The following is a 26,260-nucleotide window of genomic DNA, read 5'->3' as shown; positions in this document are numbered from 1 at the left end:
TGGTTCTTGTACGCAAGCGCACCGAACTGTTTCCTTTCGCGGTGTTGCAGCATCTTTCCATGCAAGAAACGTGTCAAAAACATTATTTTCCAGTGTGTCTGGAAAGAACAGGGCTGACCTTGTCATGCAGCAATCATCCAGCAGAGGGTGCTCAAGACGCCCCAGCTTCGCGTCATCTGAGGTGACTGACCAACCAGAAAGACGGACACAAATCCACATAACAGCGTAAATATTAACCATTTATTTAGATGTTGCATCATAAGATTATTCCAACATTGCACATGGACTAATTTTGACAGTTTTATGGCTTCAGAATATGGATTAAATATCTCTTAAAGACAAGACAAGACAAGACAAAAAAAAAAAAAACACAGAAATTTTTGGACACTCCAGCACCTCAGCAAGACTGTCCAGCGTGTGCTAATACATGAGAAACAGGCAGTAATACACATTTATATGCAGAATACATATGAAATATATGTCCTATATTACCACTGCATATGGAAATCAGGATCATTTGACACAGCACGGATGACCAGAGGAGAAGCAGCCGCTAGCAAAACACTCACAGTGCGCTGGTGTGGATTATGGCACATCTATCCCATAATTTAACGACATCACAGGTAATATGAGCAGCTGCTATAATAGACATTTACATTTAAAAACACGCTAAAAACATCTTCAAATGACAAAAGGTTTGAGGTTGTTAAGTATGAGATGAATAACCTTTAACATAATTCTTGTCTTTTAAGGCATGGTAACGCACATCACCGCCGCGGCGTGTTAGCGTACGGTATTAAAACCCACTTCACCGATCAATAACAGTCTTTGGTCACAAATATTCCCGCTCATCTCCCTTTGGGCACCATGAAACTCAACAGTGAGGACTGAGCACGGATCTTAAAGGGGTGTGATTCCATTTCTGCATCTATTCAAACGCTACGTTTGAAATGAAAAGAGACAACGGAAATGATGTAGAGAAGGCAAATAAATCCCAAAGTCTTCTGGAAAAGAAAAAGAATGACCTGTGCTAAGACATGACCTTGGTTTGCTGTAAACAACTTTGAGTTGACACATTTTGACAGGTTGGAAGTAGAACTGACTCCCATCGGGGCTAAAAACCTCTGAAAAGCAGGAAGCAGAGCAAAATGGCAGCTACCGCTAATCCCAGAACTTAAACAATTCCCACAGAGCACCAAGGCAACCTTAAACTACCACCCAAGCTAATTATCTGTTCATAGCCTCGAGGATTTACTTTACATAATATTAGTGACATTATTTTTAAGCTTATATTTACCATTTCCTTGACAGAACACTCACATATAAACTCTGACATTTGGTCTCATAAAATGTTTAATATAGACTGCCTCATTAGCTTTGTTCTCTCTTATATAATTATATACTTTTCATTCATTTAAAGCTACATTTAAATGTGAATTTGATTTATTTTAATCTCTGAGAGCACATAATTTTTACTTTATTTTGAAAATCATATACTCTGATTTAAAAATAAACCTCTGAGCTGTGGGACTCGACACTAAAGAGACGTTTGATGAAAGTGTACATTCAGATAAAATTCACCACAAGAACAGATGGAGGAAAGTCGACCGGGGGACAATCAGACCTGACAGAACAGTGAAGGGCTGGAAAAGTGATCCACACTTTTCCTGATGAACATTCCCGTCTTTTTTCCCTAATCGATCGTAAGTAGCTCAGCATAGTTGGCCATCTGGTTCCGTAAAAACAATCCTCTCACACGTGGGACTCATCCAGGTCCAGGTCGATGGGGGAGAGTGGCAGGGGTGACCTGCGGGGTGAGAGGTGTGACAGCAGCGGGGTGAGGAGGGGGTTCTCCGTGCCGTCTTCCTCGCTCAGATGCAGCAGGTTGGCGCTGCGAGGCAGAAGCGCCGTCGTCTCTTCGTCTCCGGGGCTCTCCCTGAGCCTGTGCGGCCCTGGTTGGGGCGGAGGGAGGAAAGGGACTGGGGGAGGCAGTGGAGGAGCAGGAGGAGGACCCGGCGCCGGGCGCTGTGCCTAGCACGGGGAGGGGTGGGGGCAGAGGAGAGGAGGTGCGGGATAAGACAAGAGGGGAGCAGGTCCGGGAAAGGGGCAGAGGGGAGCAGGTACGGGATGGGGGCGTTGGAGTGGAGGGGCGGGATATAGAGGGTGGAGGCGAGAGGCTGCTCCGGAGGCCCCACTGCTCTCTCTTCTCCTTGCTGCTTATGGTAGGAATGACCTGGGTGAACACACAGGCTGTTGCTCCTCTAGCTCCAGTTTACCAACTGAGTCACAGTCACAACAGTTATTGGTGTTTTTGGTTGGGAAAGATACAGTGCACGGGAATTTAGCTGCACTACCACGTGTGGCCTCTGGGTGGCAGTGGAACTTTTTTTTTTTTTTTTTTTATAAAGGACTTATTCGTTACTACCATCATGAAACCAGTTTTAACCGTGATTCAAAACAGCCACGATGGGGTATTTCACCTTTTTTGCACGTTTGTTGTTCCTACCTGTGAGATGGCAGGAGTGTGCAGGTCCGCAGTGACCATGGCTGATGAAGCCGATGGCACCTCCAGGGTTGGGGACTTTGAAAAGGCAGGACTGGCTTTGCTGCCTTCAGCCGGAGGCTCCGCAGAGCTGGGAGTGGGCGGCTGCTGTCCTGGACTCTCCGTAAAGGTGACGGATCTCTTTTGGTCTCCGTGAGCTATTGAAACAGACAAAACCCACCCCCCCCCGGGTCAAAAGAGAGACAGCAGTCTGAGTGAGAGGACAAACACAGCACCAAAGAGAGGTGAGGCAGGGATGGGAGGGGGAGGAGGCAGAGACTGGGAGGGGACGCAAGACAGACATGCAGAGCATCCTATCGGGTTAGGTTGCAGATTACAGGGGGGCGGGCCATTGCAGGGTGGAGAGGAAGGGTTAAGTGGTCGTGTCTCACCTTCACAGTCCAATAAAGTTTCTTTATTTTCGAAAAAAAACAAAAAAAAAAGCATGAGACACAACAGAGTGAGAAGAGTCAGTCTGGTGACAGGTGATACAACAAAGAGCAGAGGTTGTGAATGAGGACGAGGGGTCAGTTAAGTCAACACGCCCACGGAGGGAATCATGAGTCCTTTTTTTTTTTTAAACATCTGACATTTTTTCCACAAAGATCCACTCACCTTGACCAACAAACACTCACTGTCACACACACAAATTACCAAGTGGTTTGTTCTTGGGCTGGATGCTCCGGCGGGTCGTCGAGAGCCGCGCTCCCGATCGGCTGCGTGGTTCATTTTTTGGGATGGACAACAGGGGGCGACGCAGCTGCCAAGCAGAGGGTCGGTGTATAACTGCGTTTACACATATTGTGTCGGCAAAGTGACGCTTACCTGTCTGAGGCCTCGTTTCCGTCCCAGTGGTGGCTGGATCAGAAGGTTCTGCTGGCCTGGTTCACTCTGCACGCTGGCAACCCTGGTGCAACCAATCAGAGGGACAGACAACACACAGGGAAATAGATCACTGCGGCGGGAACACAGGGCCATCTTTACCTCCAGCTGAGCTCAGCCAACAGTCATTTTGTCTGTAATAAAACACTTTGTTGCTATTCTACCCATTCACACACGACAAACATGGTGTTTACAAGACGCCCAGTCACAGTGCGGAAGGAAACGGTGCTGCTATGATTCACACGCTGGGACACAACAGGGGACAGTCGAGACTGGAGTAGCAACCCTGTCAGGGTTTTCAACCTGAACGCACTTTAAGTTCCCCTTCTTCTAGTCTGGCACATTCAATTTACTGAGGGCCAATCTGGAAATGAGGAAAAGTCTTTTTTATTTCTTTTTTTTTATTTCATTGCCACTCCAGTTCCCGCTTGCCCCAACAGATTGGTATCCAAAGTTGGACGCCCAATTTGATCAGCGAGAAGCCTGAGAGACACATAAACAGTATGAAAACACCGAGGCACCAATGGAAGAGAGGCTGACTTTGTTGATGGCACATCAACGATAAAAATACCCACAGCTAACAGAGGCAAGCTCAGGGGCACCCAGGCCCTGAAAGGGCCGTTTCTTTTAAGGCGGAGGGGGAAGGGCCGGGTTAGAATGGCACAGCGGATGATCTGAGATGGTGGTCAGTTTGGAGCTCAGGGGAGTTGGTGGCGGAGGGAGACAGAGAAGGTACATTGCACCCACAGAGAAAGAGATAGAGTCAGATAAGGGGGGGAAGGGAGGAACGGTGAGGCGGGCCGAGGCGATTTGACTGGATGTGGATGAGTGATCAACGGTGAGACAGCCAATAAAGGGAGGCCGTCCTGTGGCAATGCCCCTCCCACTGGCAGACAGATGCAACGCACCGATGGGACACACACACACAGAGGGCCACTGTACCTAGAGAGGTTACCCTCCTGCAGAAGGCCCTGGGACTCATCTAGCACATTGGGTTCACTGCAAAGAGGGGGGCGAAGGGGGAGAACTGGAGTTTAGGGAGTGCAGGTGAAATTCCCATCAAGTCCCTGAGCCCAGAAAGCGCGGGGGTGTTGGGGGGCTGGGAAGCCCAGACTTCTAACTGCAGTTTTATTCTTACCAAGAGTCTGAGTCGCAGTGCTGACCCGAGACTGCTGCACAGAAACATTTGAGATCAACAGAGATACACAGAAAAAGATGACTGTGGGAGATGGCTGCTTCCAAAATGTTAAATCTCCATAGTTGCATCATCAAGCCAGGACTGAAATCACACATTTCCTTGAGGCACCGGTTGCTATGGAAACAGACTCAGTGGTGGGCTCCACTGGTGTTCATACTCAAAGCTCTTGCCTTCAATGAACTACATATGAAAAGAAGGGATTAGTATGCATGGGTGTGAGTTCTCCCTACCAAATATTCACACCTGTACAAGAAGAACTGAAAATCTGAAAACAAGGAGGTACAAAGAAAAAGAGAGGACCAATCGCAGCCGTCTGTGTCAAAGCAATACCGAGTTACATTCTCTTCTTTCTGGATAGGTGGTAATCTGCTTCAGTTCCTGCCCAATTGATGCAGAAGCCGAAATTGGCAAATGCCAGATAGGAATGATAACCCTCTTCCTCTTTCCTGCTCCAAACTATCTTCGGTATTAACGTTTGGAAGTGTGTCAGTTTGGAAGCTGAGAGCACTACCTGTGGCTTGGCAGCATTGTGGTGCGGTGGGCTTCGGGCTGCGGGGCTACCGAGCCGGTGGCGTGGCTGGAGAAACGGCGCTGCGTGATCACCTGAGGCAAGAAGGCCTCGTGCTCGCTCACCACACTGGGAATACTCACGGAATCATCTGTGAAAAAGACACTTTGTTATTTCGATGTACTGGAAAGTGGAAAACGGAAACTAAAAGTGTTGCCTACTCTCTTCATCGTCCTCATCAGTGCGGCTGAGAGTGTCTTGCGAAGGCTGGCGTGAAGGCTGACTGTCCTGTTCCCAGACGGTGCCCGTACCCGTGTTGGACCGCGACATTGTGGCCAGACTGAGGCGATACGCTGACGTGGACGTCCCCACAGTGCTGATGGACGTCTTGCCCTGATAGGCTGTCAGGTGGGCGGGTGGAACAGAAATATAAGACCTTAAATGCTAACGTTCAATGAAAAGGCGGCCGTTTTAGACGAGCTGTCTCACCGGAGCCACTGTGAACGGCCTCTTTGAGGATCTTGAGCTCATTGTTGAACTCGGCAAACAGGGAGCTCTTGCAGAGAGGACGTGGGATGAAGCGCCGCTCCAGCTGGTCGGCGATGTGGTGCCGTGCTGTTATCTCCTCCTGGGAATCTGCTGGCTGGGTCAACAACTACAAAAACATAGAGATAGTAACACCAATGGTAGCACGATGCTGGAAAAATACCACTAAAGAAATAACTGAATGAACCTCTGGATACCTTGCACTGGATGAAAGGTCTGAGCAGGACAAAGATCGGGATACGGGTCCGGACAATGAAGTCAATAAAGTCCCAAAACGCCAAACCGCCCACTTTTCTCAGAGCCATCTCTTTTACCTGTAGGCTAAGTCGGTACCACTGGTTCCCCAACGCGCGCTCAAAGCAAACCAAGACCACCTTCAGAGCTGTAAGAACAAACAGGATGAGTTTCTGGAAGGAGAGAAAGCTCTGGAAAATCTCCCGTTCATACCCAGATATGCAGCCTGGCCGGTGGACTCAGCTAAACCCTCACGGCGCAGATCTTTCCCCGTGTCACCTGGAGTGGAACAGTGAGCTGGAGAAGCATCCAGCATGAAGTTCTTGGTGCGTGAGGTGGAGATGATCCGGGGAGGCAGGAGAATGTTGATGACCGTCTGCAGCAGCAAGAAGATCTCAGGTGGCTCCAGGTGAGGACTGTCTGAAAGTCCACATTAAAAAGAAAACATGGAATGTTTCTGTCTCAGCCGGGATGACAATAATCCACCATACCTTTACTTCCAGAGCCCACAGTGAGCACAAATGGAATGAGCAGATTGAGGAGCATCCCCTCTCGCCTCTCTTGATTGGTGAAAGGCGAGATCACATGACTGAGAGGAAAGTCCTCCTTCAAGGCCTAAGATGAACAAATATGGTCGCAATAAACACGTGTCCCATGTTGCCGTTGCAGACAGACGGTGGGTGGTCTACAGAAATGAATGGTCTACCTGGATCTGCAGGGCCACCAGTCGGACCACTGCCGTGCTGAAGGGCAGTGGGGGGGAGAGGTACGGGCTCAGGTGGAGAAGGGGGAGCCCGTCGGCTACACTAGATGGACCGACCACACCCATGACCTGGAAAAACCCACAACAACCCTCAACAACCATGTGGTGACTGTGATGATTTGCACCTCATAGGACGTGTCTACAGACCAGGTTGACACAGACGTTGATGAGCGAGCGCAGGTGTGGGAGGAAGGAAATGATCGGCTGCCGCTGGAGCGTTAGGCAGATTCCCTCGATCAGGCTGCTGGCCGCCTCCCACTCTACCTGTCTCCTGGTAAACACGGCACCAACCAAAGGACCATGGTCAGAAATGTAAACAAGAGAGCTGAGACCCTCAATAGCCAATTACCTTAAAACCATGTTTGCCTAAATAGCTGCTGTTTTTTTTTTTTAGAAAAAAAGATGCCATCGACACTGCAAAGCTCTCTCTCTCTCTCTCACACACACACACACACACTCACACACACAGCCTGGTGTAACACCTGGGGCCAGCATTCCCCCACCACCAGGCAGTTGTTATATAGTATGAACTTATCAGGAAAACAAAGAAGAATAAACTAAATCCAATATGTACATCTGCAACATCTTGTAAGATTCAGATGCTGGTGGATGCCGGTTTGATGGACACACTGTTGGAAAGCTCACGTTGCATTTGAACTCCTCTCGCCCACAAACACACCACAGCAGCACTTACGATACACCAATCCACAAAGGCAGTGCTACAGAGGACAGTGCCAGAAGCCGTCTATCTACTGGACACACCACGTCACCGAAACAGCACGATACACTCACGGGGAGACACAAAGAAGTGATTGTAGTCAACAGACCTGGTGCATAATGCCTGTGGGCGAGCGCACCTGAGCGTTGGCATTTTGTGAATCTTGTTGAACATGCGGTCCAGCCTCTTGAGGATGAGGATGAGGGCGGGCCGCACGGCCTCCGACGACCAGTCGGTGATCGGCAGCATCTCCATGACGTACCGGCGCAGCCCTCGGCTCTCCATGGTCAGCGTGTCGTAGGGAGCGAGCTTCAGCAGGGCGTGGGCAATCTCCGCCAGCCTGCCAAACCCACAGGAGCAACTTCAGCGATTCTATTCTCAGGCTGCTGAATGTGAACCGTGTGAACATCATAGAACCATGGTTTCATCACCTCATGTGCGACTTGATGTCCAGCAGCTCGAGTGCTGTGACTCGCGGCTCACCGGCGACGTTCTGCAGGATTTTGAGCCGCGGTCCGCAGTGCTTATAGAATTCTGTGCAGATGTTCAGGAGGGACTCCCGGGGGCGGCGGAACTCTTCCCTGGCTATGCGCTCGTCCAGCTCCTCCCTCGGCATCCCCTGGCCCTCTTCCAGCAGATGGAGGTTATCCCTTCTCGCAGACAAATCTCAGTCAGGCCTGTCATTCAGCCAGACATTCTCAGATTTTTCCGTGTGTCAGACCTGGTGTTGACCCCTCCAGACATGGCGTGATTAGCTGCGGTGCCTCCTTTGTGGCCCTGATCACAGCGGGACATCTGGGGTGCAGTCATTGGCCTGTGGATGATGAAAGCAGGACTGTGAACTTTCTGACAGGGACACATGCCATCTGAAGGTCTATGCAGCCAGACCTTGTCAGGGTCTCAGAGCTGTAGAGGAGCGCCTGCAGCGATGTGGCCAGAGCAGCGATGGCTGCGATCTCGTCCCTGGCAGCCGATGCCGATTCCATCGTGACTGTGTTGCTCTTCAGCTTCTGAAGGAAGCAGGGCACCAAGGCCTCGAGCACCATTAGCATCTGAAGGCTAAAGACGTGTGTCAGCGGGACAGAAAACCACAGAGGAAAAAGACATTCAAAACACTCGATCGGTACCTCCTGAAGGATTCAGGTGCGTAGGCGACCACAGTGACGCACAATTTGACGGCCTCGCTGATTGAGAAGGCCAGGTCCTCGTTGCCGTAACAGAAGTCTGCAGTACAACAGGCACAACTCAAGCGCATGCAAAATGTGCTTCAGTAGAACATACCGATCGTCATTTTACCCAGGGAGCGCAGTGGTTTCTCCGCTTTCACGAGTTCGAGTGCGTCCAGAGCGTCCTGGCTCTCACCCTCCAGAGAAACCAGCAGGTCAAAGAGACACTGAGCCGACACTCCTTTCGACAGACCGGTGCTGGTGTTGGTCTGGAATCATAAAATGAAAAAAGGAACATCAGAAACAAGAGCACATGTCCATGACGAGTAGCTGACCTTACAGTAAACTCCAGCAGAGGAGCCACGCTGGCAAACAGTTGCAGGATGAAGGGTTTGCGGTGAAGGATGTAGAACTGCCGGCAGCAAAACGCGATGCCCTGTCTCAGCAGGGGGTTGCTCTCATAGTCAGCATAGACCTAAAAGAAAGGCGCAACATGACAGAGTGGTGTCACGCAACTTCCTGCCAAAACATCACAGTCAGAAAAGATTTAAGGGGGCGTAAACATGGGCTGCCCCCCCACCTGCAGCATCGTGGGCAGGATCCACTGGTAGCCGCTCAGAGAGAAGAGGTGATTGAAGTGAATGGCCGTGTTGATGGCGGTGGCCGTGTACTGCCTGAGCAGAGAGCTGTCCTCCGGGTGCAGCAGCAGCGCCCCGTTGAACACGTTCAGGAACAGCATCATCTCGTCGCCCCACGGGTACTCGCTGGGCATCCCCACAAACATCTCTTCCAGGAGCTTGATCCACAGCACCTTGTGGAGGGTGTCCAAACCGAACAGCTCCTTGCCTAGGATAATGAGGACCTGGTTAAAACAGTGGTTTTATGTGACGATCCAGCTCAGATTCTTTGATTTACCTTGCGGCTCATTGAAGAGCGAGAACTCTGCATCGATTGCGGTGCGGGGGAAGGACGGCAGGCGCAGGAGGTCTTCCTGCAGTAGGGAGACGTGGGATTGCTTGTGCACATTGGGCATGTGCTGAGTAAGGGAGATAAGGAAGAGCACCCGGCCAACCTCCTCCAGTTTACGGGAAAACACCTAAGGACCAAAAAATGGGATGGAAACATTTATCAAGTTGCCAATCTTCATGTCTAGTCTGAAGACATCATACAAACCTGTTTCTGGATCAGTTCTTGTCCTTTCTCAGGCAGCATGTGGACCAGATTGAGCTGAGGAGAGACTGACCTCCGGAAGGGGTAGATGTCTCTGACATACGTCTGGGGGTGTAAAAGTGCAAAAAAAAAAATCATACAAAAATAAAGCTGCGTTGAGTTGGGGAAGTTGATAGGGACCAGCTGAATGTTACCTTATTGTAATGGATCAGGTTCCACCGTTTGTCCATGAGGAAGTAGTGAGCTGATCTGGCCTCAGGTATGTTAAAGAACTCCAAACACTCCTGGTTGATTCAGGGTGGGAAAAGATCATCAGCCACACTTAGCTATTATGGAATAAGGGGTTCCTCAAGGCTCGATGCTGTACCCCTCTTTTTTTTTCTTTTTCTTTTTTTTACATCGCTCATTCTAGGTAAGTCATCCTTTCCACAATTTAAGATAACAAAAGGTCTTTCAGGTCATTTGCATGCCTCAGTTTAAGGAATGTTTTTGCATTTTTCTTGCCTTTTAAAACATTTTGGTCATTAATATTGTGCATTAATTCCTCTCAATATGTTGGAAGAAGTGCCCAAAAAAAGAATACATGGCAATTTTTTCCTTTAATATAATATATTTTTAGGTCTTAAATATATATTTTTTAAAATAGCAACCAATTACAGGTAAACAAATGATCGAGCACCTTGAGCAAAGCCTCAAACTGGGTGTCTTCGTGGACTGGAAGCTGTGTCGGGATGTCACATTCATTCTGCCCGTGAACAACCAGTGTTTTCGTGCCTGTGTCAAAAAAAGCCACACGCCCACAAAAGAAATATTCAAAAGGTTACTATTCTGGGAAGATTTCAATTAATAGTCCTATTTAGAAAGCGGAAAGTGTCCTTTGCAGTGAATAACACTTGTGACTAGAATGGACTAGAATGTCTTTTCATGTCATACCACATGGTGCCTCAGGAGGCAACACTGAGCCCACTTAGAGCAACATAATTGGAGACTATTTGAAGAACTGTAACTGAATGGTGTAAGTATAATAGCAGCCAAGGCCTGCTCACCCGGCATGGATGCGGTGACCAGCAGTTTGACTTCACACTGCTCCTTCTTCATGGTCTGCTTGAGGTCCTTGAAGAACAGTCCCTCCACATAGCCCACAACCTCCCACAGGAAGGTCAGCGTGGCTGAGATGGCGTCCATCCCCCACTCGCACGGAGTCCGCACGAAATACATGATTAGGCCAACCTGGGGAGGGGCACACATACGTTTTCGAGGACTTTCCTACCAACTAAGAGATACAGAAAGGGGATTGTCCACACCAGGTAGTTGAAGAGGATGTGAGAGGTCTGAGCTGGCAGATCGCCGATGTTGAGCAGCAGCTTCCTCAGCATGTACATGAGCTCATCCTGCCACCACACAGCAAATGTTGAAAATCCTTTAACAACGTTTTTTTTCCCCAAATCAGTTTCTCTTGATTCTGATGATCACCCACCTGTCGGTTGCTCACGGTTAGCTTTTCTAAAAAGTGGCGAAGAACCAGTGCCGGATCTTCAATCAGGCAGTTCCAGAGGATTTGTTTGGCCACAGCGCTTACTGAGGGAAATATTTACAGCCTTTTAAAGACATATTTTCCTCCAAGTGAAACGCAAGAACCCCACAGCCATACCAAGCGTCCGCTACTCAAATAAATCCACTTGGCATTTTACAGCACCTACCAGCCACTCCATCTTCTCGAACCTCCCCATCCTCCATGAGGTGCACTATTGGCAGCACTGCAGCACAGATGCATGCTGGGAACACGGACTGGGGCGGCTGTAACATGTGGTGTGTGGGTGTGTGTTCTGTTGTGTTCTCTTCATCTGCCAAAAAAGGAAGGGGAAAATCATTTAAAACAAACAAGACCTGCATGTCAAAGTTTGTGAGTTAGCTACCTTCAGCACTAGCCAGAGAGCGGACGGACCACACGGAACCTCGACGGAAGGAGTAGTTCCTATGGGAGTTGCTGGAGGCACAGGAGGGACTGACGGACAGACGGCGGGATGTCAGGTTCACCACTTCTTCTGCTGGCGTGAGGAATGTCCGACATGATTGGTACAGATAAAGAAATAAAGACAATATTCTCTCAGGATCCAGTAGGTGATCCAGCAGACGAAGGCCCAGCGTGGACCATGTAGAACAGAGCTCAAGATTCTGCTTTCAGAAAACTTGGAAGATCATATCTGAGCATAAGGAGTAGCATTCTGGTACTTGGTGGCTGCACCAGAGAAACCAGAACCAGAATCAACTGTGTTTAGATGTGGATTCATGGCTGGCAGTCCCACCTTCTTCCTCTTGCTCAGGAGGGGGGCTACAAGTGGGCTCGTAGCAAGCCTCCTGAACTACAGGGATAGCGGTGATGATGCTAGCCTCGCGGCCCAGCCGCCGCTTCTCCTCCTCCTGCTGCAGGTTCTTGAGGATGTGCTCGGCCCGCTGGTGGGAACGCGACACGGCCCGTGCCGAGAAAGATTTCTGGGAAAATGCGAGAGAGGGAGAGAGTGGAAACAAAAAGTAAAGAGGAAACAACAAACGGTGTGCCGAAGATCTGAAGTAAAGGAACAAAAGCGTTCCAACAAATTTCAGGACAGTTTCTGGAACATCTGTGCACAAATAATCTAGATTTAAGACTCAAGCACATCAATACAGTAACTTTTTTTTTGTTTGTTTGGAGCACTTGCACATCAAGTAAAACGATATTGACGTCTTGAATGAGAAAGTTGTCAGTCATCACAAACTAACTGAGATATATTCAAATTGGAATTTGGAGAATGTGCAGTACTGTATTTTGTGGGCAGTAAGCGCTAACACACAAACACCCAAACAGGCTAAACACGATATGAAAACATAAAGAGCAAACTCATTCTCATCCAACGACCATACAAAATCAGGAGAATACACACAAAATGTCCGAATTTCCGGTGCATGCTGGGCTTTAACACTGACGCTGTTCAAGATGCAGCAATGAGCAACACCGACGGCTACTGGCGAGCTAAAAACAGACACAATCCATAGAGATAATTTTCCAGCCAGTTTTTAATGATCTGATGAAACAAGATGCATCAGTACAAACATCCGGACAGTTATCAACTTACTATGGCATGGACTGGCTGAATTAATGCGGAATACTAAAGAAAAGACAGTTGACAGATAAATTACAGAGCAGGTGCCCACACGTATTCATCAGAATGTAGTATGCATCTCTGGAAATGCATGCTTTTTCACACAAAGGAAAAGAAAATCAACTGAAAGGAAATCTGTTTCAGCACAATAAACAGATTTCTTGGTGCAGCAACCATTTAAAGTTCATTGTGTCTTTGCTTTTGGGATGTTTTGAGGTTGTTTTTTTTTTGGGGGGGGGGGGGGGGGGGGGGGGGATCACACACACCGGATGGTTCTGAAGCCCAGGTTTGGTCGGAGCTTTTGTGGTATCTCCGACACAGTGCCGACAATCGTCAATGAACTAGCCGCGTCACCGACCAAAAGCTGCATATTTTACTGCTCACAAACACGGAAAACTGAACTGAGTTTTTGGTGCAAAATCGAGCTCACACCAAGAAAGCTAGCAGGTTAAGTGGAGCCAGCTTTTCTTCCATCAATGTGTTGATGAGATTTGACTTTATTGGAACTGCGGACTTTTAGTTAACACAATTGGCCTTTGGACTAAAGACACATCGTAACACCAGCACATACTGACAGTTACGCCATCTTAGTTTGGATGTTAGCACATGCTAGCATGTGGTTTTTAGCTGTGATGATAAAGTCATTTATTTATATATGTTTTACTCAAATGTGGTCCATTGCAAGTCACAAGTCCCAAAAACAAGTTTTAATCCCACGACTGAGAACAGGAAACTCAGACTCACAGACTGGTCTTCGTTGATTGGGTCCTGAACGCTCCCGGTGTTCAGAGGCACCCAGGGGGGGTCGAAAATGGGAACACAGGGCATTCCCAGGATTGGCGAGGGAAGAGTGAAGTTGATGCTGGGTGGAGGTATCTGGAAAAGACGACAAAGGCGCGTCAGCGAAGCTAGCTTCAGCCTGACGAAGGATGGATGACGCCCACGCTGCACCTTAAAGATCTGCTGGGCTCCCTCCTCCATGCGAGGCCAGACCTCGTAGCGGAAACGCCACAGCGTGTAAAACTTCAGGATGGAGTTGATGCGCTGACATGCCTCCTGGTGATGCAACTCCGCCATCATCATTTCGGTGACGGCGTCGGGGACTTTGACTGCGCACAGGAGGAACATGGCAGCTGGAGGGGAAGGAAACAAAAGGGCCAAAAATAAAAGAACAAAGTAAAGCACATCATATCAAGCAGATCTCTATATGTTCCAGCTAGAACTACAAATAAATATGTGACCAGCAGCAGCTGCCATATGCTCGTCCACGCTGAGCAGGAGCTCCCACGCCGCAGGCTGGATGTCTCCGTACATGTCGTCAGTCAGGATGGGAGCTGCCTTGATCAGCAGGGAGAGAGGAGCCGGCGACAGACTCATCACCTAACAGAGGAGGCGAGTCCACATTTACCTTCATAAACACACATTTCCCAACACCAAATGAGACGACATAAGAGCATTAGCTTGAGTCCCTTACCTGGTTCCGGATATACTTGAGCATGCCGGTATCCTTCTTCCCTTCAGTGTTAGGGTCAGTGGGTCTTCTCTTCATGGATGGGGTCCTCAAGCAGGACTTGTCCGAAGACTGACAGCACAGAAAGCTCTTCGGTTAGCATCATCAAGAGCCTTAGCTTAGAATGCTATCTCAAGTCAGACCTACTTCCTTATTCTTCTTTGCACGTGCCATGATGTGGCCAGAGATGGCGCTGTCCTCTCTCAGACTGTCTACCGTCTCGCCGTATACAAGTTTGATGGCCCGAACCAGGCGAGCGCAGGAGCGGCTGTGGTGCTGGTAACAGCGCGGGTGGCAGAAGTCGATGTGGGTGCAGATGAAACTCTGCTGGTTGCACAGCAGGATCATGATCTGGAAGGAGGCAGTGGTTGAGACGGGCACACGCAGAAGCGCGCTGATAAAGGATCTAAAAAGACGTACGTGGAGCCAAGACATGTTGCGGTGGTAGTTGTCCTCGGTGCCTCCTGAGCTCTGGCCCTCAGGTTCGATGCTGGGTTCACTGGTGCTGAATGGGCTGCCTGGAGGAGAAAACCAGTACAGGTTAGCAAGTATAGCTGTTGACTAGGTACTCTGAGGCTTTCGCCTTCCACCCCTGCACATGACTTTATTAGCTTTGGTGATTTCATTTCAGAAAAGCTGAAACGGAAGTGACTCAGAAGTTTCTGTCAGAAAAGTCTCGCCTATGTCGGTCACGGTGTCCCGGCTGTGCGTCTGTGACAGCAGCCCTTCTTCATTCTCTGACTCGGAGTCTTGCCGGGACAGTTTGGTGCTCTTGAGGCTTCCGGCCCTCCGGATGGATGACAGGGAGCCTCCTTTCTTCACACGGAAGCTGCGAGCCCCTTTGATTTGGAGCAGGCGGGAGCCTCCGATGCGGATCTTTCGGATGGGCGCTGGAGAAGACGGCAGTGGGGAGAGATCGTCTACATTATTTGTGACAACGAACAGAGCGGCTGGCAACGGAGAGTAGCGCGGCGATGCAGACGACCCCTTATCTCACCTTGGGCTTCCTGCCCTTTCTTTTCATCACAGGTGGTGTCGGACTTCAGCGTGTGGCTGCTGCTGTTGAGCGAATCGTGCCCGTCTTCATCATCCAGGATGCCCGCGAAGCTGATCTTCCTCTCGTAGCGGTGACGCCCAAGCTCCGGATCCAGGCGCAGGCGGCAGCTGTCCAGGTCCTAAACACAGGGGACGCATTACCCAGGGCCATGGGGGACAGAGACAAATGACACTGGTTGAGCCGCATGACTACCGACCACAAGGGGCTCCGTTCGTGGCCGTGGTAAGCAGGGAAAGGTCTCACGCTGGAAAGTGGTGATTTCCAAAAGCAGCTGACAGGCGGCCATCTTCAACGCAAAGGGGCAGCCGCATTTTGTGGGATTGACGGTGTCTTGGTGGAGAAACACGCCGAGGTTAAGATCACGGAATAGGCAGCTAGATCTTTCCTCAACTTACTGTCATCCAAATAGTCCTCCTCCTCATCCTCTTTTCTCATTCTCCGTTTGGTCTCTTCGTCAAAGATGTAGCCCAGGATGTTGGCAGGACTCTCGCTGTCAGAGTGACAGAGCTCGCTGAGCCTGGTGCCGATGGCCTGGGTGGACAGAGCTAATTACAGGCCCGTTTGGACATGACACGACGACAGAGCTCGGACTTCCACTCACATCTCCCCACTGGCAAAAATGTTTGGCTGCATTCCACTGGAGTTTCTGGTTTCTCTTGTTGCCCACTATTGGAGATCGGCCCCTGGACAACCCCCTCTTGGTGATATTTACATGGTGGCCCTTCATCCATTCAGGCCAGTTGCCCCGGTTACAGCGGTGGACAAAACGAGCACATTCCAGGAAGAGGGAGGCTCGGGCCACAACCGGTGCTTCCTGGAAGGAATCAGAACCGCGATGATAACGTGGTGATGATGGACTGCTCAAGCCTTCAGGCTGTCAAACTACGCACCAGGTCCAGAGCAGCGGCGAGGATGGAGGCATCGGGAATCGTTCCCGGCTCGCAGCAGTTCAGCAGGAACTGGAAGCGCTTCATTCCCTGGCGGATGGCTCCCAAATTCACCACGTTCTTATTCTTCATGGCCTCCTGACTGGCTGCAAGATGCTCCTGGAAACCGTGAGGTCCTGATGGAAAAGGCCAAATGCGATAGAAGACAAGAGAAAACAATATAACACTGGAGGTGCTGGGCCTTTTTTTCGTTTTAAACTCAGACATTGCATGAAGCAACATCGTCAGGCTGAACAGAAAGCCACCACAAATGAAGCTGAGTGAAAGATGAGCACAACTATCAGCAGTGGTTACACGTCCGACCTGAGCTCCACAAGAGAGGACGAGTTCAACCAAATTACAGGTCGCGTGGCTGCAAAAGTGACTAATGTAACCACAGCTGCCCCAAAGAAAGTGGCATCTATGCTGACTGTTCTGTTGTCGGTCCCTCCAGGGCTTCCGTAGATCGCTTTTTGCTGCGTGAAAGCTGGTGTCATCCTCTGCCAATCTGAATCGTCACCACTAGATGCTGCCAAACCCCACACACGGATCGAAGTGAGCGGCATTTTTTTTTAGCCCAGCAATCCCAAAAATCATGTGGAATCCTGGAGGGATGGGTTTTTTTTTTTTAATCAAAGGCATGAATAAATACCACCAGACGTCACCACAGAAGAGACGGAGAGAGCGCTGACAGCATCATGCTAGCGGTAGCACAGCTCTACGGTAGAAAGATGGTTTTTGTAGGTATGAGTTTGTGACCACACATGTTTCCTTTTCTCCGTTTTCCATGTGGAAGATAGAGGAACAGGTTCTGCTGTAGGAACAGGTCGTGCACGGTTGGACAGAGGAGGATGCAGTATTGGTGATACAATGCACAGTTGGGGGGGTGAGTTACAAATATTTAACTGAAACTATTCACATATTGCTATCACTGACCAACATTAGCATTACCGTACTTGTTTAAGATCAGGAATAAGCCTTTGAACTAAATGCAGGTGTCTCTTTTTATCAGTGGAAAAGGCATCAACACAAACGAGACACTAATGTATTGAAAATGTCACATTCAGTTTATCAGTGTAGCAGGCAGCTAACCGGCGATACTAACATGAAAAATGGGGCTCGGGAGAGTAGCTCAGACCAGAACTAGCAAGGCAAGACAAAACACAACACCACACTGACAAAACAAGAGGAGGGACGAGGACTAGATCAACAAGGGACAGTGGGGTGTTGGTGGGTAAGGGGCACCCCAGGGTGGGGGAGGTCTACCATCTTTCTCTTCTGTGTGGTGAAGCTTGGATGGATTCCTCCTGCCAGACCTCCATTTACCGAGCCGCTTGAAGAAATTCTCCTCCTCGTCCCGAGTGTACTCTACTCCCACAGCGCCACCTTCTGACAGCTTTACCGCACTGGTGAACTTCACCTGCAGGGGGCAAAACAAAGTCAGACAGAACGGCCAAAAGTGTGTCCGGACGCACAGCATTTTGTATTCCCCTCTGACCTTTGAACTCTGCCGTATGAAGGAGAGACGATCCACTGAACTGATATCCAGCAAGTCTTCCACGCCATCAGTTAATCCCGACAGAGACGACCGCTTCAGCCAGTTTCCTGCGGACGCGTGAATATGGTACCGATTTAAACAGGAAACAGCTACTTCTCGAGAAAAGCCACGACAGTACAAGACCAGGAAGTGCTCATGCATGTGGGCAGTGGGGCTGGGAGGAGGAAGCATTCCAGCATTGCGTTGCAGCTCTTAAAACTCAAAAATAATATACAAAATTAAGTTTTTCATACCAGGTGGAGGGAGCGCGTCTACTGCCCAGACAGGATGCTTTTCTCATGAGAGCCGTGCCGCTTTATTACCATCTAGTGCACGATGTTGCATTTGGAATTGGGATTTTTTCACAAAATACCTTGAAAATAGTTTAGATTATTGTACTGTAGATGAGCGTCCTCAATCCTAAAATCAATTAAGCAGCAAGACCTCACCAAGGTCCTGCTCGAAATCCCTGACACCAGGTTATGTCATAGCTGCCATGCTGGCGCTACTGCCTATTTATACTACTAGTACTGGTTAACATAGTAAATACCTCTCCAGGGGCTGTCTGTGTCTGTTAGCAAAACAGCTTAAAAAAATACCAATTTTAATGAAATTTTCAGAAAACGTTGACAATGGGCCAAGAAATAGCTGATTAAATTTTAGTGATGTTTCGGATTCCGAAGGGACTTTGAGCTTTGACCTTCCGAAGCTCAAGGCCAAGGGGCTTTGATCAAAATATAACCTCTCTAATCATAATCAATCAAGGTTACGGTCTGTAACCTCCATTAAAAGAAGCCAACTCAGATCTCTCTCCATGTGGCGGCTTGTCTGATTTTTGAGGTCTGGATTTTGATCATTTTGTTTGGCGCTTGGTTATGATTCAAAAATGTGTCGTTACATCATCCCAAGTGCATGAAAGGAATCCGTTATAACATAACTGGTTATCACAAATTTCAATAAAAATATTTAATGTGGTTATATGTGATACCCAACCGGCCATCAGCAGGAGGGTCTCCCCTATTAGCCTGGTCCTGCTTCCCTTTAAATAGGAGTTTTTCCTTGGCACTACTGTTTTTCAGCCAAAACCGGGCTTACTGTAAAGTGCCGAGAGACAATTTTGACGCTAATAAATAAATAATAGACATGAATTGAATTGCTGACGCCGACCACTAGAGGGCAGCTAATTCCAGGAGTACACACTTTGCTTCCATCCATCTGATAAAACGTACAAATTTTGACCAGTTTTGAAACATCTCGCACAAGGGAAACAGATGACCAGCAGGGGGAGATAAGGACGTGAGATTTGGGACGACAATGGTTTCTGCATCCACATACGTAAGACAGAGAGAGTGAGTGGTGCGCGAGCGGTCCCACGGCATGCTAAAGCACAGGAAGGAACACAGAACAGACCAAAGAGATGAGGTTGTTTGGTCTCTCGGCAGGCAGAGTTGCAGAGTTCGACATACGAAACACACGTTAGAAGGTAGTTCAGGGAGACGACAAATGTAAAATGCATAATGAGAGAATGTGATAGAAACAAAATAATGATTAATGGCATGAACTGGACCTTAGTTTGACGTTTGACCCCATATTAATTTAGTCACTCTGACAAGTTCAAGCTTCCAACCTAAAAACCACAAACTAACTCACCTATCGGCAGCTTGAGTTTTTTACGCAGGGAAATGCGGCGGGATCTGGATCGAGAGCGCCGGTCGGTGGTGGTGCCGGAGTGGGCGGTGGTGCACTCTGAGGTGTCTTGCTCTGACTGGCTGCTGGTGTCACTCGCGGCGCTCTGAGACTTGAACATCTTCCTCCAGAAATCCTTCCTGCCCAGCAGAGCGCCTGGGATCTGTTCATCGCTGTGGGGAAAGGGGGCATTTTATTGATAAAAGGATGCCAAAAAGGACTAAAGGAGCGAGCGACACAAGAGATTCTACACTTTCTTCAACTGGGGGCTGAGACATGACGGCCGTGCCTCGACAGAGATGGTGCGATGGGAAGTGACCACTCACTGTTCGGGGGTCTGGGGGGGGGGCTCTACGGGAGACCGGATACCTGACCCTTCTCCCCAGACACGCCCGCACACACCAACCTGCACACACCAACACACATACAAATCTGGTCCCTGCCTGATTTTTCACTGTCCGTGGGATCTGAACATTGAGATCAATTCTTAGTTTTTTGGGTGATTTTACTGCCATCTAGCGGTAAAGCTGGGGATTTTGACCACGTGTCTCAAGCCAACAGTTTTTTTCCCCCTCCATTTCTGGTTTGATGGTGGGATTCTGCATTAGACGAAGTCAAACATCATTCACTCAAGCCGTAGATGCAGACAGGACAGAAAAATGGAAGTAAAAGAAAATAAATCCACACGCGTACCTCCTGCCTCCGGATTGTTTAGCTTCCTCCTTCTCGTCCGTTTTTTTGGCAGTGGTGATTTTCTCAGCACTGTCCAGGAGCGCACTCAGCGCCACCCTGCGGAACACATTGCCATGAGCCTCCTTGATGAACTGCACCAGCTGGCGGATGTCGCAGTATAGACCCTGCGTGGAAAGAGGGCAGCAGATCAGAGGGAAGGAGAAGCGAGTGAGTTGGAGCGAGAACAACGGTGGAATCGGGCTGATTTTATGTGTGCGTGCTTGCATAGGCTGTTTTTATGAGGATGAATGAGACACCAGCTCAGATTTTGAGTGGGAGGCTTCTGATTCTGTGCCCGTCTTCAGCCGTGTGTCATCTCCCGCCAACGTGCACAAGCGATGCCAACTTCTGGCTTTCTGGACACCTTGTGCAGTCATGTTACCTCAGAACAGTTCTTAAACGATAAATTATGCAGCTCTATACACGGATCGGGCCCAACAATGAGCTTTTTAACTTAAATCGTCCAAAATTTTGCACAGTTTAGAATATAAACTTAGAGCACATAGATCTTCCAATATAGAGCAGGTCTGTAAAAAAGAGGAGGATCAAAGTAAAATAGTGAGACATTTTGCAGCTTTTATTGGAACAATATCGCTTGATGGCCGCAAATGTTAGCTTGGCTGACAGTGGGACCTCAGCTCGCAGCTACAGGCAGCCTTTAATTAGAGCGGGACTTCACCTGGAAATGAACTGTGAGACGGGAAACAGCTGGAAAATGAACATTGGGAGACCAGATTGGAGTTTGTGAAGAAGAGGTCCCTTCAGCGGGGGACGGAGCGCGGGCGGGCACGAGTACGTGAATGACACAGAGAAATGCAAAGCAGATTCGATGTAAACTTGTTTGAGGCTCTAGTGGATTCAAATCCCGGACAATTTTAAGCTTCCGCCCTGACAGATGTTTAAGGAACGGGAGGACATCTGATCATCCCAGTTTTCCAAACCAGCTGCTATGATGAAACAATGATAACTGAGGCAACGCGATACGTCTTGTGACGCAGACATCGGTGGTCGGGAAAATCAAACTGTGTGGGCGGCCGATGTCACCTGCCACTCACCAGGTTCTCCGGACTGTGCAGCTCGTGCGTGGTGGAGGCACAGCGGGTGATGAGGGACTTGAACATGCATCCCACCACCACCGCCTCCATATTCTGTGCCACGGACTTGTTGTCCCCCGTGGTGAAGTTGTTCCCAAAGCCCGCCTTGTCTGGAACGCGAAGTGGTAGAGACCACGGATCACACGGAGGGGGGGGGGGGTTAGTCAGCAGGGGAGAGAACATTATTGACAGCTGATCAGCTTGAGCATAAAACACTGAGCCCGTACAACAGGGAAGGAAGTGGGGCAAAGGAAAAGGGTCCATAAAGCATATGAGGAGAAGCAAACTGAAAAGGATTCCAGGAAGGGAGTAAGGAATACATGCAAGTGACTAAGGCCTGCTCTAAGAGTAGGGGGGCTGAACCTGGTCCAGTTGAATGATCACTGCAAAATACACAGCTCTGCTGATGCTGAATCATTTAAGTCAGAAATTTGGGAGTTGCAGGCAAATTGTGTCACTTTTGGAGACAGTGAGGGGTACAGCAATGGATGCGGTGCCAGGGGAAGGGTCTGATCGGGTGATCTTACTGCCATAATTGACTGGTATTGATTATGTGTATCTACCGATGTTTCTTTTTTTCGCCCTCCTGGACCTCTCACCTGCACTGCCGTACTCTGCAAGAGAAAAGAGGCAGGGCACAAGTTGATCGACATCAGGCCAGCACAAACATGTATGCGGCATCAGAAAGGACGTGGCACCCCCACCTCCGGCAGGGAGGTGAACTCGCACACTAGTAACCCACACACACACACGCACAAAAAAAGGAAACAAAGGTGCCCCGGTTCACTTTCAGAATCCAGTCACTCATCGGTTCGGTAACTTGCCATCATCGATCTTTACGATTTCATCTGCGCAACATTAAATTTAGACATGAAACTGAATTGGAATGTAAAATGTGCCTCAGTGCCACTGGGTCAGGATGCAATGGAGCAAAGCTCTGGACCGGCAAGTGTACGGAATGGATGAGTGAGTAAAGGAAGGCAGGATTCAGCTCATTGAAGAGGAAGAGGAAATAAGAGGGAGGGAGATGGAAGCAGCAGCAGTCTGACGGACAAAAAGGGACACAGACAAGCAAGGACAGGCGGAAGAAGGAAGGGGAAAAACAGATATATCAACAGAGATAGTGCTGGAATGCAAAGTCAAAGTGTGGGGTGGGACAGCGAGAGTGCAATTCAGCTTTTTCCTGAGCAATAACGTGTTCTAATTTAGCACCCACCATTAAGTCTGACGTAAAGATAGATGATTCATGTCCTGGTGCTCAAACTAAAGTTTGGACTTGAAGCAGGAGCTCAGCTCAGAAGATACACCATCAGGAGGTGCTAACCGCTAATGTAGCTGAAATCAAGGCGCTACAGGATCATTTCCGAGCAACTTATTTATGGTTGCGCTATCGGGGGCTATAAAAGTTTGGGACTTGCTGGTCCGCTTCACATGCACTCCACATACTTACTGTCGGTGATGGGCTCCATACAGAAGCCCAGCAGTGCATGCAGGAAGTCCACTATGTTATTGAGGGAGTCTTTGTTGACATACTCGCGCATCGTCTGGCGAAACTGCACCCTGTCCAACTTGTACAGGCTGGTCAAGCAGTTCTGAGCCTGAGGAAAGGATTGGTTAAGGTCACTGCACGTCTTTGATCTCATCACCTTTGGGGCATCACGCCATTTCCGGAAGGTCAAACGGGGTAGAGGAATGAGGCTGACCTGCATCCTGAGGCGGTCTCCGGAGAGGCCGCGGTGTCCCTCGCCACAGCCGTAGGCGCATCCAAGCGACTTTACTATCTTTATCAGCATAGTCAGAGCCAGACGGTGGGTGCTGAAGCTGGAACCCTCTTCCTGTTGACACAAATAACGTTTTTGCGCCTATACAATCAAGGATTTCATTTAAAAAGTCTTGAAAGAGCAACGTCAGAGCAAACCTTTTTGTCATTATCCTTGTTATTCTTCACATCATCTTTGCTTCCCTGCCCACTCCCTCCACCACTCCCGCCACCTCCTCCTCCCCCACCACCGCTGCCTCCATCTCCTCCACCACCTGCTCCTGGGACAGCCCCACCTCCCTGGGCTCCTCCTCCTAGTCCCTGACCAGCCGCATCTTTGGCCCGCGCCTCCTGGTTCTCCTTGTTTTCAGCTTTGGACAGTTTCTTGCCCATCCCAGGCACCACGCCCAGCTGCAGGAGGCAGTCGATGATGTTGAGGGTGACGTCGCAGATCCTCGAACTGATGTCGTGGCTCAGGACGGCGTAGAGAGCGCGCAGCACAGCCTGAAAGGAGTCAGAATTGGGATTTTTCTGCAAACGAGTCAATAACTGATAGCAGCACCCTTCAAATCTAGCTTACTGTCAGATCCAGCATTCCATTCTTCAGGACAAAGTTGTTGGTGCCCTCGATGTTCTCCCCTTCCTCCAAGAAGGAGTAGTTGATGCAGGAGTCGGTGAAGCTGCGCGGCAGGTTGGCGCACGCCAGCGGCTCCACCGGCATCTCCGGCACGGCGACGGGGTTGCACAGCCTCTTCATGTGTTCAGTGAAGAAATCAGCGTAGCCGACATTGAAGGACGCCACTGTGGTGTTAAAGGCTGCCATGGTGATGGTAGAGATCTGAGACCGAACTGAAAAATCCATCCAATGTGTTATTTCCCAGGAATCATGAGAATTATCATCTATATTAACTTCTTACTGTCCTAATTATTTGCAAAATTACTTCAAGTTAATATTTCGGCATGTTTTTCCCTGTCTCTTGCTCTCCCTGACTACCCGTCAACGCCATGGCTCAAATGTGCCGCCGTTTGGAAAACGGCCGAGTCGGCGCTGTCACAATATTTCCATTTGGTTCTATTCCCGCTCCGGTCTGCCTGAGTGGATTCTGAACTTCTGGTGTTTGTTGTTTGTGTTTTTGTTTTCCAGCACAGCTGTCAGAGGAAGACAAAAGGAATGTTTTAAAATGTTTTGATGTGACGGCAGTTGTTACCCTCTTTGACGGCGTTGTCGCTATGGCTGTTGGAGTGGTCGGGCATGTCTCTCAGCAGGGAGTGGTGCGAGTGGGAGTGCTTGGCGTTCAGGCTGTCGGCGTCCGCAGCCGTGTCCGTGCTGCCTCGCCGCGTGAACTTGCCTAGAGAATTTGATGAGTTAGATTCCCCACATCGCAATAATGCCAGGTTTTAAGAGAAGCTAGAGGGAGTGGAATAAGCTGGCTTGTCTTGTACCCATGAAGGTGGCCTGCCAGCCCCCGCGGTCCAGAGCACGTCGGTCATCGCCCAGGCCGGAGAAGCTTCCAAAGGAGAAGGTGCTACGCGTCGGTGAGACATCCAGCTGGTCCTCGTGGAGCAGGAACGGCATCCCCATGCGCCGCTGTCGTTTTTTCCCCGTGTGGTGGAAGGGGATGGAACCTTTCCTCTCACGGTCCTCACGCCGGTTCTTAAACTGGAAAGTTCAGAATTTTCCAAGATTAGATTTGGATCTCCAGCCGACGACATCAGCGTGCAGGCGTCTGACCTTTTTGAAGATATTCATGCCCAGGTCAGAGGCGAGGTCAGGGACGGCCTGTCGACGGAGGTTGGTCAGGGAAACCTTTGCAAAGGTCTCTGTGCTGAGAGACTTTTCCTCCTCGTTGCACTTCAGACTCATGTCCTGTAACACGCAGCCACGTTAGACTCTCCTCGATCCCACAACAGCGATGGCAGAACCCCGCAACAACAGCCCTCGCACCTGAGTCTTTTGAGTGTTGACGAGGGAAGGAGCGGCGGCCACCATGGAGCTGCTGCGAGGCCGGGGCAGCGGCGCCGCCAAAGGCTCGGCGACACGCTCGGGCCTCTCCTCCAGGATCTGCCTCAGTCGCTGCAGGTAGTACATCAAGGCCCAGTGAACGCCCTCCTCTGTCCAGTGCGTTTGGAGCAGGCAACGCAAGACGGCCACGTCAAAGTACGTGGCGTAGCGCGCTCGCTGGGCCAGAGATGCTGGCAGACCTGCAGGGGCTGATGTCCTTGGAAAACAGGGTTAAATCATCTATTAACCAATGCATTAAACGTTCTGTGTCCTTCAAGAACCTTTAGAATCCATATGGGTTGCTCAGCTAGGACCGCACTCATATATTGCTAGCATCAGTGGTGTTAGCTGCTGTAAGAATCAGTGAATCCATTTGAGTGTTTTCCTGCAATTCGAGTCGTTCCGGAACTGTCACATCGCCGACTATCGTCGCGACAGTTACTCTTTGTCACACTCTTTCCTCTGATATTAGCTTGTCATCAGCTCCTTGTGCACTGCTTCATTAATAATGCATCACAGGAGGGTGGTAAACAAGGACAGAGCCCCCCTCCAGCATCATTGGGAGTGCAGAGAGGAGGCCCTGTCGACGTGAGTCCACTATAAATAAGCTGGAATGAAGGTCAGCAGTTAGCAAGCTGCAGAGCGCGGAGCGCGCCGCCCCGCAGACTAGTGAGGAACATATTGATACCATGAGAGAGAGGAGGCGAGCGGGAGAGGGAGGGGGCATTTAATCTTGGCTGGTGTAATAAATGGAGCAGGAAAAGAGGGTCGATATCTACACGAATCGCTCTGAGCGGACAGCGGATGGAGGCTGGATCCAATTCCACTGTCTCAACCCGTGCTGTTGTATCTGGTTGTCAAGGAGATAGAGTGACGACAGCCAGCTGGCCCTTCTGTCTCCATGAGGTAGGACGGGATGCAGCAGCCGGGAGGTTGCCAAGGAAACTGTCTCAGCATCAGCAATGCTGAGAACGCGGCGCCACCGGATGAGCAAGGCGCATTAATCACAGGCAGCGACGGCTGAAATGATTAAATCTGGGCTGAGCGGTGCTGAGGTGCAAGCACGTGAGGAAGAGATCCCAATCCCAGC

General features: G+C 49.6%; 1 protein-coding gene across 17 annotated transcripts in view; it reads right to left on the bottom strand.

Annotated features, from left to right (window-relative positions):
* Window positions 1–231: 231 nt before the first annotated feature.
* Window positions 232–26,260, bottom strand: part of unc80 (unc-80 homolog (C. elegans)) — a 29,532-nt gene continuing 3,503 nt past the window's right edge. Inside the window, exons 8-66 of one of the 17 annotated variants that reach the window (XM_029840211.1) lie at window positions 25,114–25,387; window positions 24,901–25,035; window positions 24,612–24,828; window positions 24,377–24,517; window positions 23,749–24,017; window positions 23,328–23,672; window positions 23,113–23,244; window positions 22,860–23,007; window positions 21,973–22,023; window positions 21,371–21,519; window positions 20,277–20,440; window positions 19,548–19,756; window positions 17,859–17,965; window positions 17,627–17,780; window positions 16,325–16,497; window positions 16,036–16,248; window positions 15,830–15,965; window positions 15,631–15,764; window positions 15,375–15,552; window positions 15,058–15,297; window positions 14,798–14,895; window positions 14,525–14,728; window positions 14,342–14,449; window positions 14,109–14,247; window positions 13,819–14,000; window positions 13,612–13,743; window positions 12,841–12,873; window positions 12,034–12,220; window positions 11,644–11,775; window positions 11,428–11,571; window positions 11,205–11,305; window positions 11,032–11,118; window positions 10,774–10,957; window positions 10,407–10,501; window positions 9,922–10,011; window positions 9,731–9,832; window positions 9,473–9,653; window positions 9,138–9,403; window positions 8,898–9,032; window positions 8,688–8,826; window positions 8,519–8,615; window positions 8,280–8,450; window positions 8,113–8,205; window positions 7,823–8,041; window positions 7,501–7,731; window positions 6,821–6,944; window positions 6,617–6,742; window positions 6,402–6,525; window positions 6,124–6,330; window positions 5,874–6,058; window positions 5,620–5,785; window positions 5,352–5,531; window positions 5,134–5,281; window positions 4,367–4,423; window positions 3,368–3,449; window positions 3,197–3,302; window positions 2,935–2,955; window positions 2,507–2,700; window positions 232–2,233 (exon numbers count right to left, since the gene is read on the bottom strand). In XM_029840211.1, coding sequence (XP_029696071.1) covers window positions 1,766–2,233; window positions 2,507–2,700; window positions 2,935–2,955; window positions 3,197–3,302; window positions 3,368–3,449; window positions 4,367–4,423; window positions 5,134–5,281; window positions 5,352–5,531; window positions 5,620–5,785; window positions 5,874–6,058; window positions 6,124–6,330; window positions 6,402–6,525; window positions 6,617–6,742; window positions 6,821–6,944; window positions 7,501–7,731; window positions 7,823–8,041; window positions 8,113–8,205; window positions 8,280–8,450; window positions 8,519–8,615; window positions 8,688–8,826; window positions 8,898–9,032; window positions 9,138–9,403; window positions 9,473–9,653; window positions 9,731–9,832; window positions 9,922–10,011; window positions 10,407–10,501; window positions 10,774–10,957; window positions 11,032–11,118; window positions 11,205–11,305; window positions 11,428–11,571; window positions 11,644–11,775; window positions 12,034–12,220; window positions 12,841–12,873; window positions 13,612–13,743; window positions 13,819–14,000; window positions 14,109–14,247; window positions 14,342–14,449; window positions 14,525–14,728; window positions 14,798–14,895; window positions 15,058–15,297; window positions 15,375–15,552; window positions 15,631–15,764; window positions 15,830–15,965; window positions 16,036–16,248; window positions 16,325–16,497; window positions 17,627–17,780; window positions 17,859–17,965; window positions 19,548–19,756; window positions 20,277–20,440; window positions 21,371–21,519; window positions 21,973–22,023; window positions 22,860–23,007; window positions 23,113–23,244; window positions 23,328–23,672; window positions 23,749–24,017; window positions 24,377–24,517; window positions 24,612–24,828; window positions 24,901–25,035; window positions 25,114–25,387 — 9,307 coding nt within the window. In that variant the 3' untranslated portion in view covers window positions 232–1,765. Of the gene's footprint in view, window positions 2,234–2,506; window positions 2,701–2,934; window positions 2,956–3,196; window positions 3,303–3,367; window positions 3,450–4,366; window positions 4,424–5,133; window positions 5,282–5,351; window positions 5,532–5,619; window positions 5,786–5,873; window positions 6,059–6,123; window positions 6,331–6,401; window positions 6,526–6,616; window positions 6,743–6,820; window positions 6,945–7,500; window positions 7,732–7,822; window positions 8,042–8,112; window positions 8,206–8,279; window positions 8,451–8,518; window positions 8,616–8,687; window positions 8,827–8,897; window positions 9,033–9,137; window positions 9,404–9,472; window positions 9,654–9,730; window positions 9,833–9,921; window positions 10,012–10,406; window positions 10,502–10,773; window positions 10,958–11,031; window positions 11,119–11,204; window positions 11,306–11,427; window positions 11,572–11,643; window positions 11,776–12,033; window positions 12,221–12,840; window positions 12,874–13,611; window positions 13,744–13,818; window positions 14,001–14,108; window positions 14,248–14,341; window positions 14,450–14,524; window positions 14,729–14,797; window positions 14,896–15,057; window positions 15,298–15,374; window positions 15,553–15,630; window positions 15,765–15,829; window positions 15,966–16,035; window positions 16,249–16,324; window positions 16,498–17,626; window positions 17,781–17,858; window positions 17,966–19,547; window positions 19,757–20,276; window positions 20,441–21,370; window positions 21,520–21,972; window positions 22,024–22,859; window positions 23,008–23,112; window positions 23,245–23,327; window positions 23,673–23,748; window positions 24,018–24,376; window positions 24,518–24,611; window positions 24,829–24,900; window positions 25,036–25,113; window positions 25,388–26,260 lie in introns of those variants that run through there. The other 16 variants (XM_029840215.1, XM_029840212.1, XM_029840222.1 and 13 more) reach the window with 16 other exon arrangements.

This window comes from Takifugu rubripes, chromosome 8 (genome assembly GCF_901000725.2).
Source record: "Takifugu rubripes chromosome 8, fTakRub1.2, whole genome shotgun sequence".
Taxonomy (NCBI): Eukaryota; Metazoa; Chordata; class Actinopteri; order Tetraodontiformes; family Tetraodontidae; genus Takifugu; species Takifugu rubripes.
The sequence above is the reverse complement of the archived record's forward strand: the minus strand, read 5'-3'. Positions and strand labels throughout refer to the sequence as shown.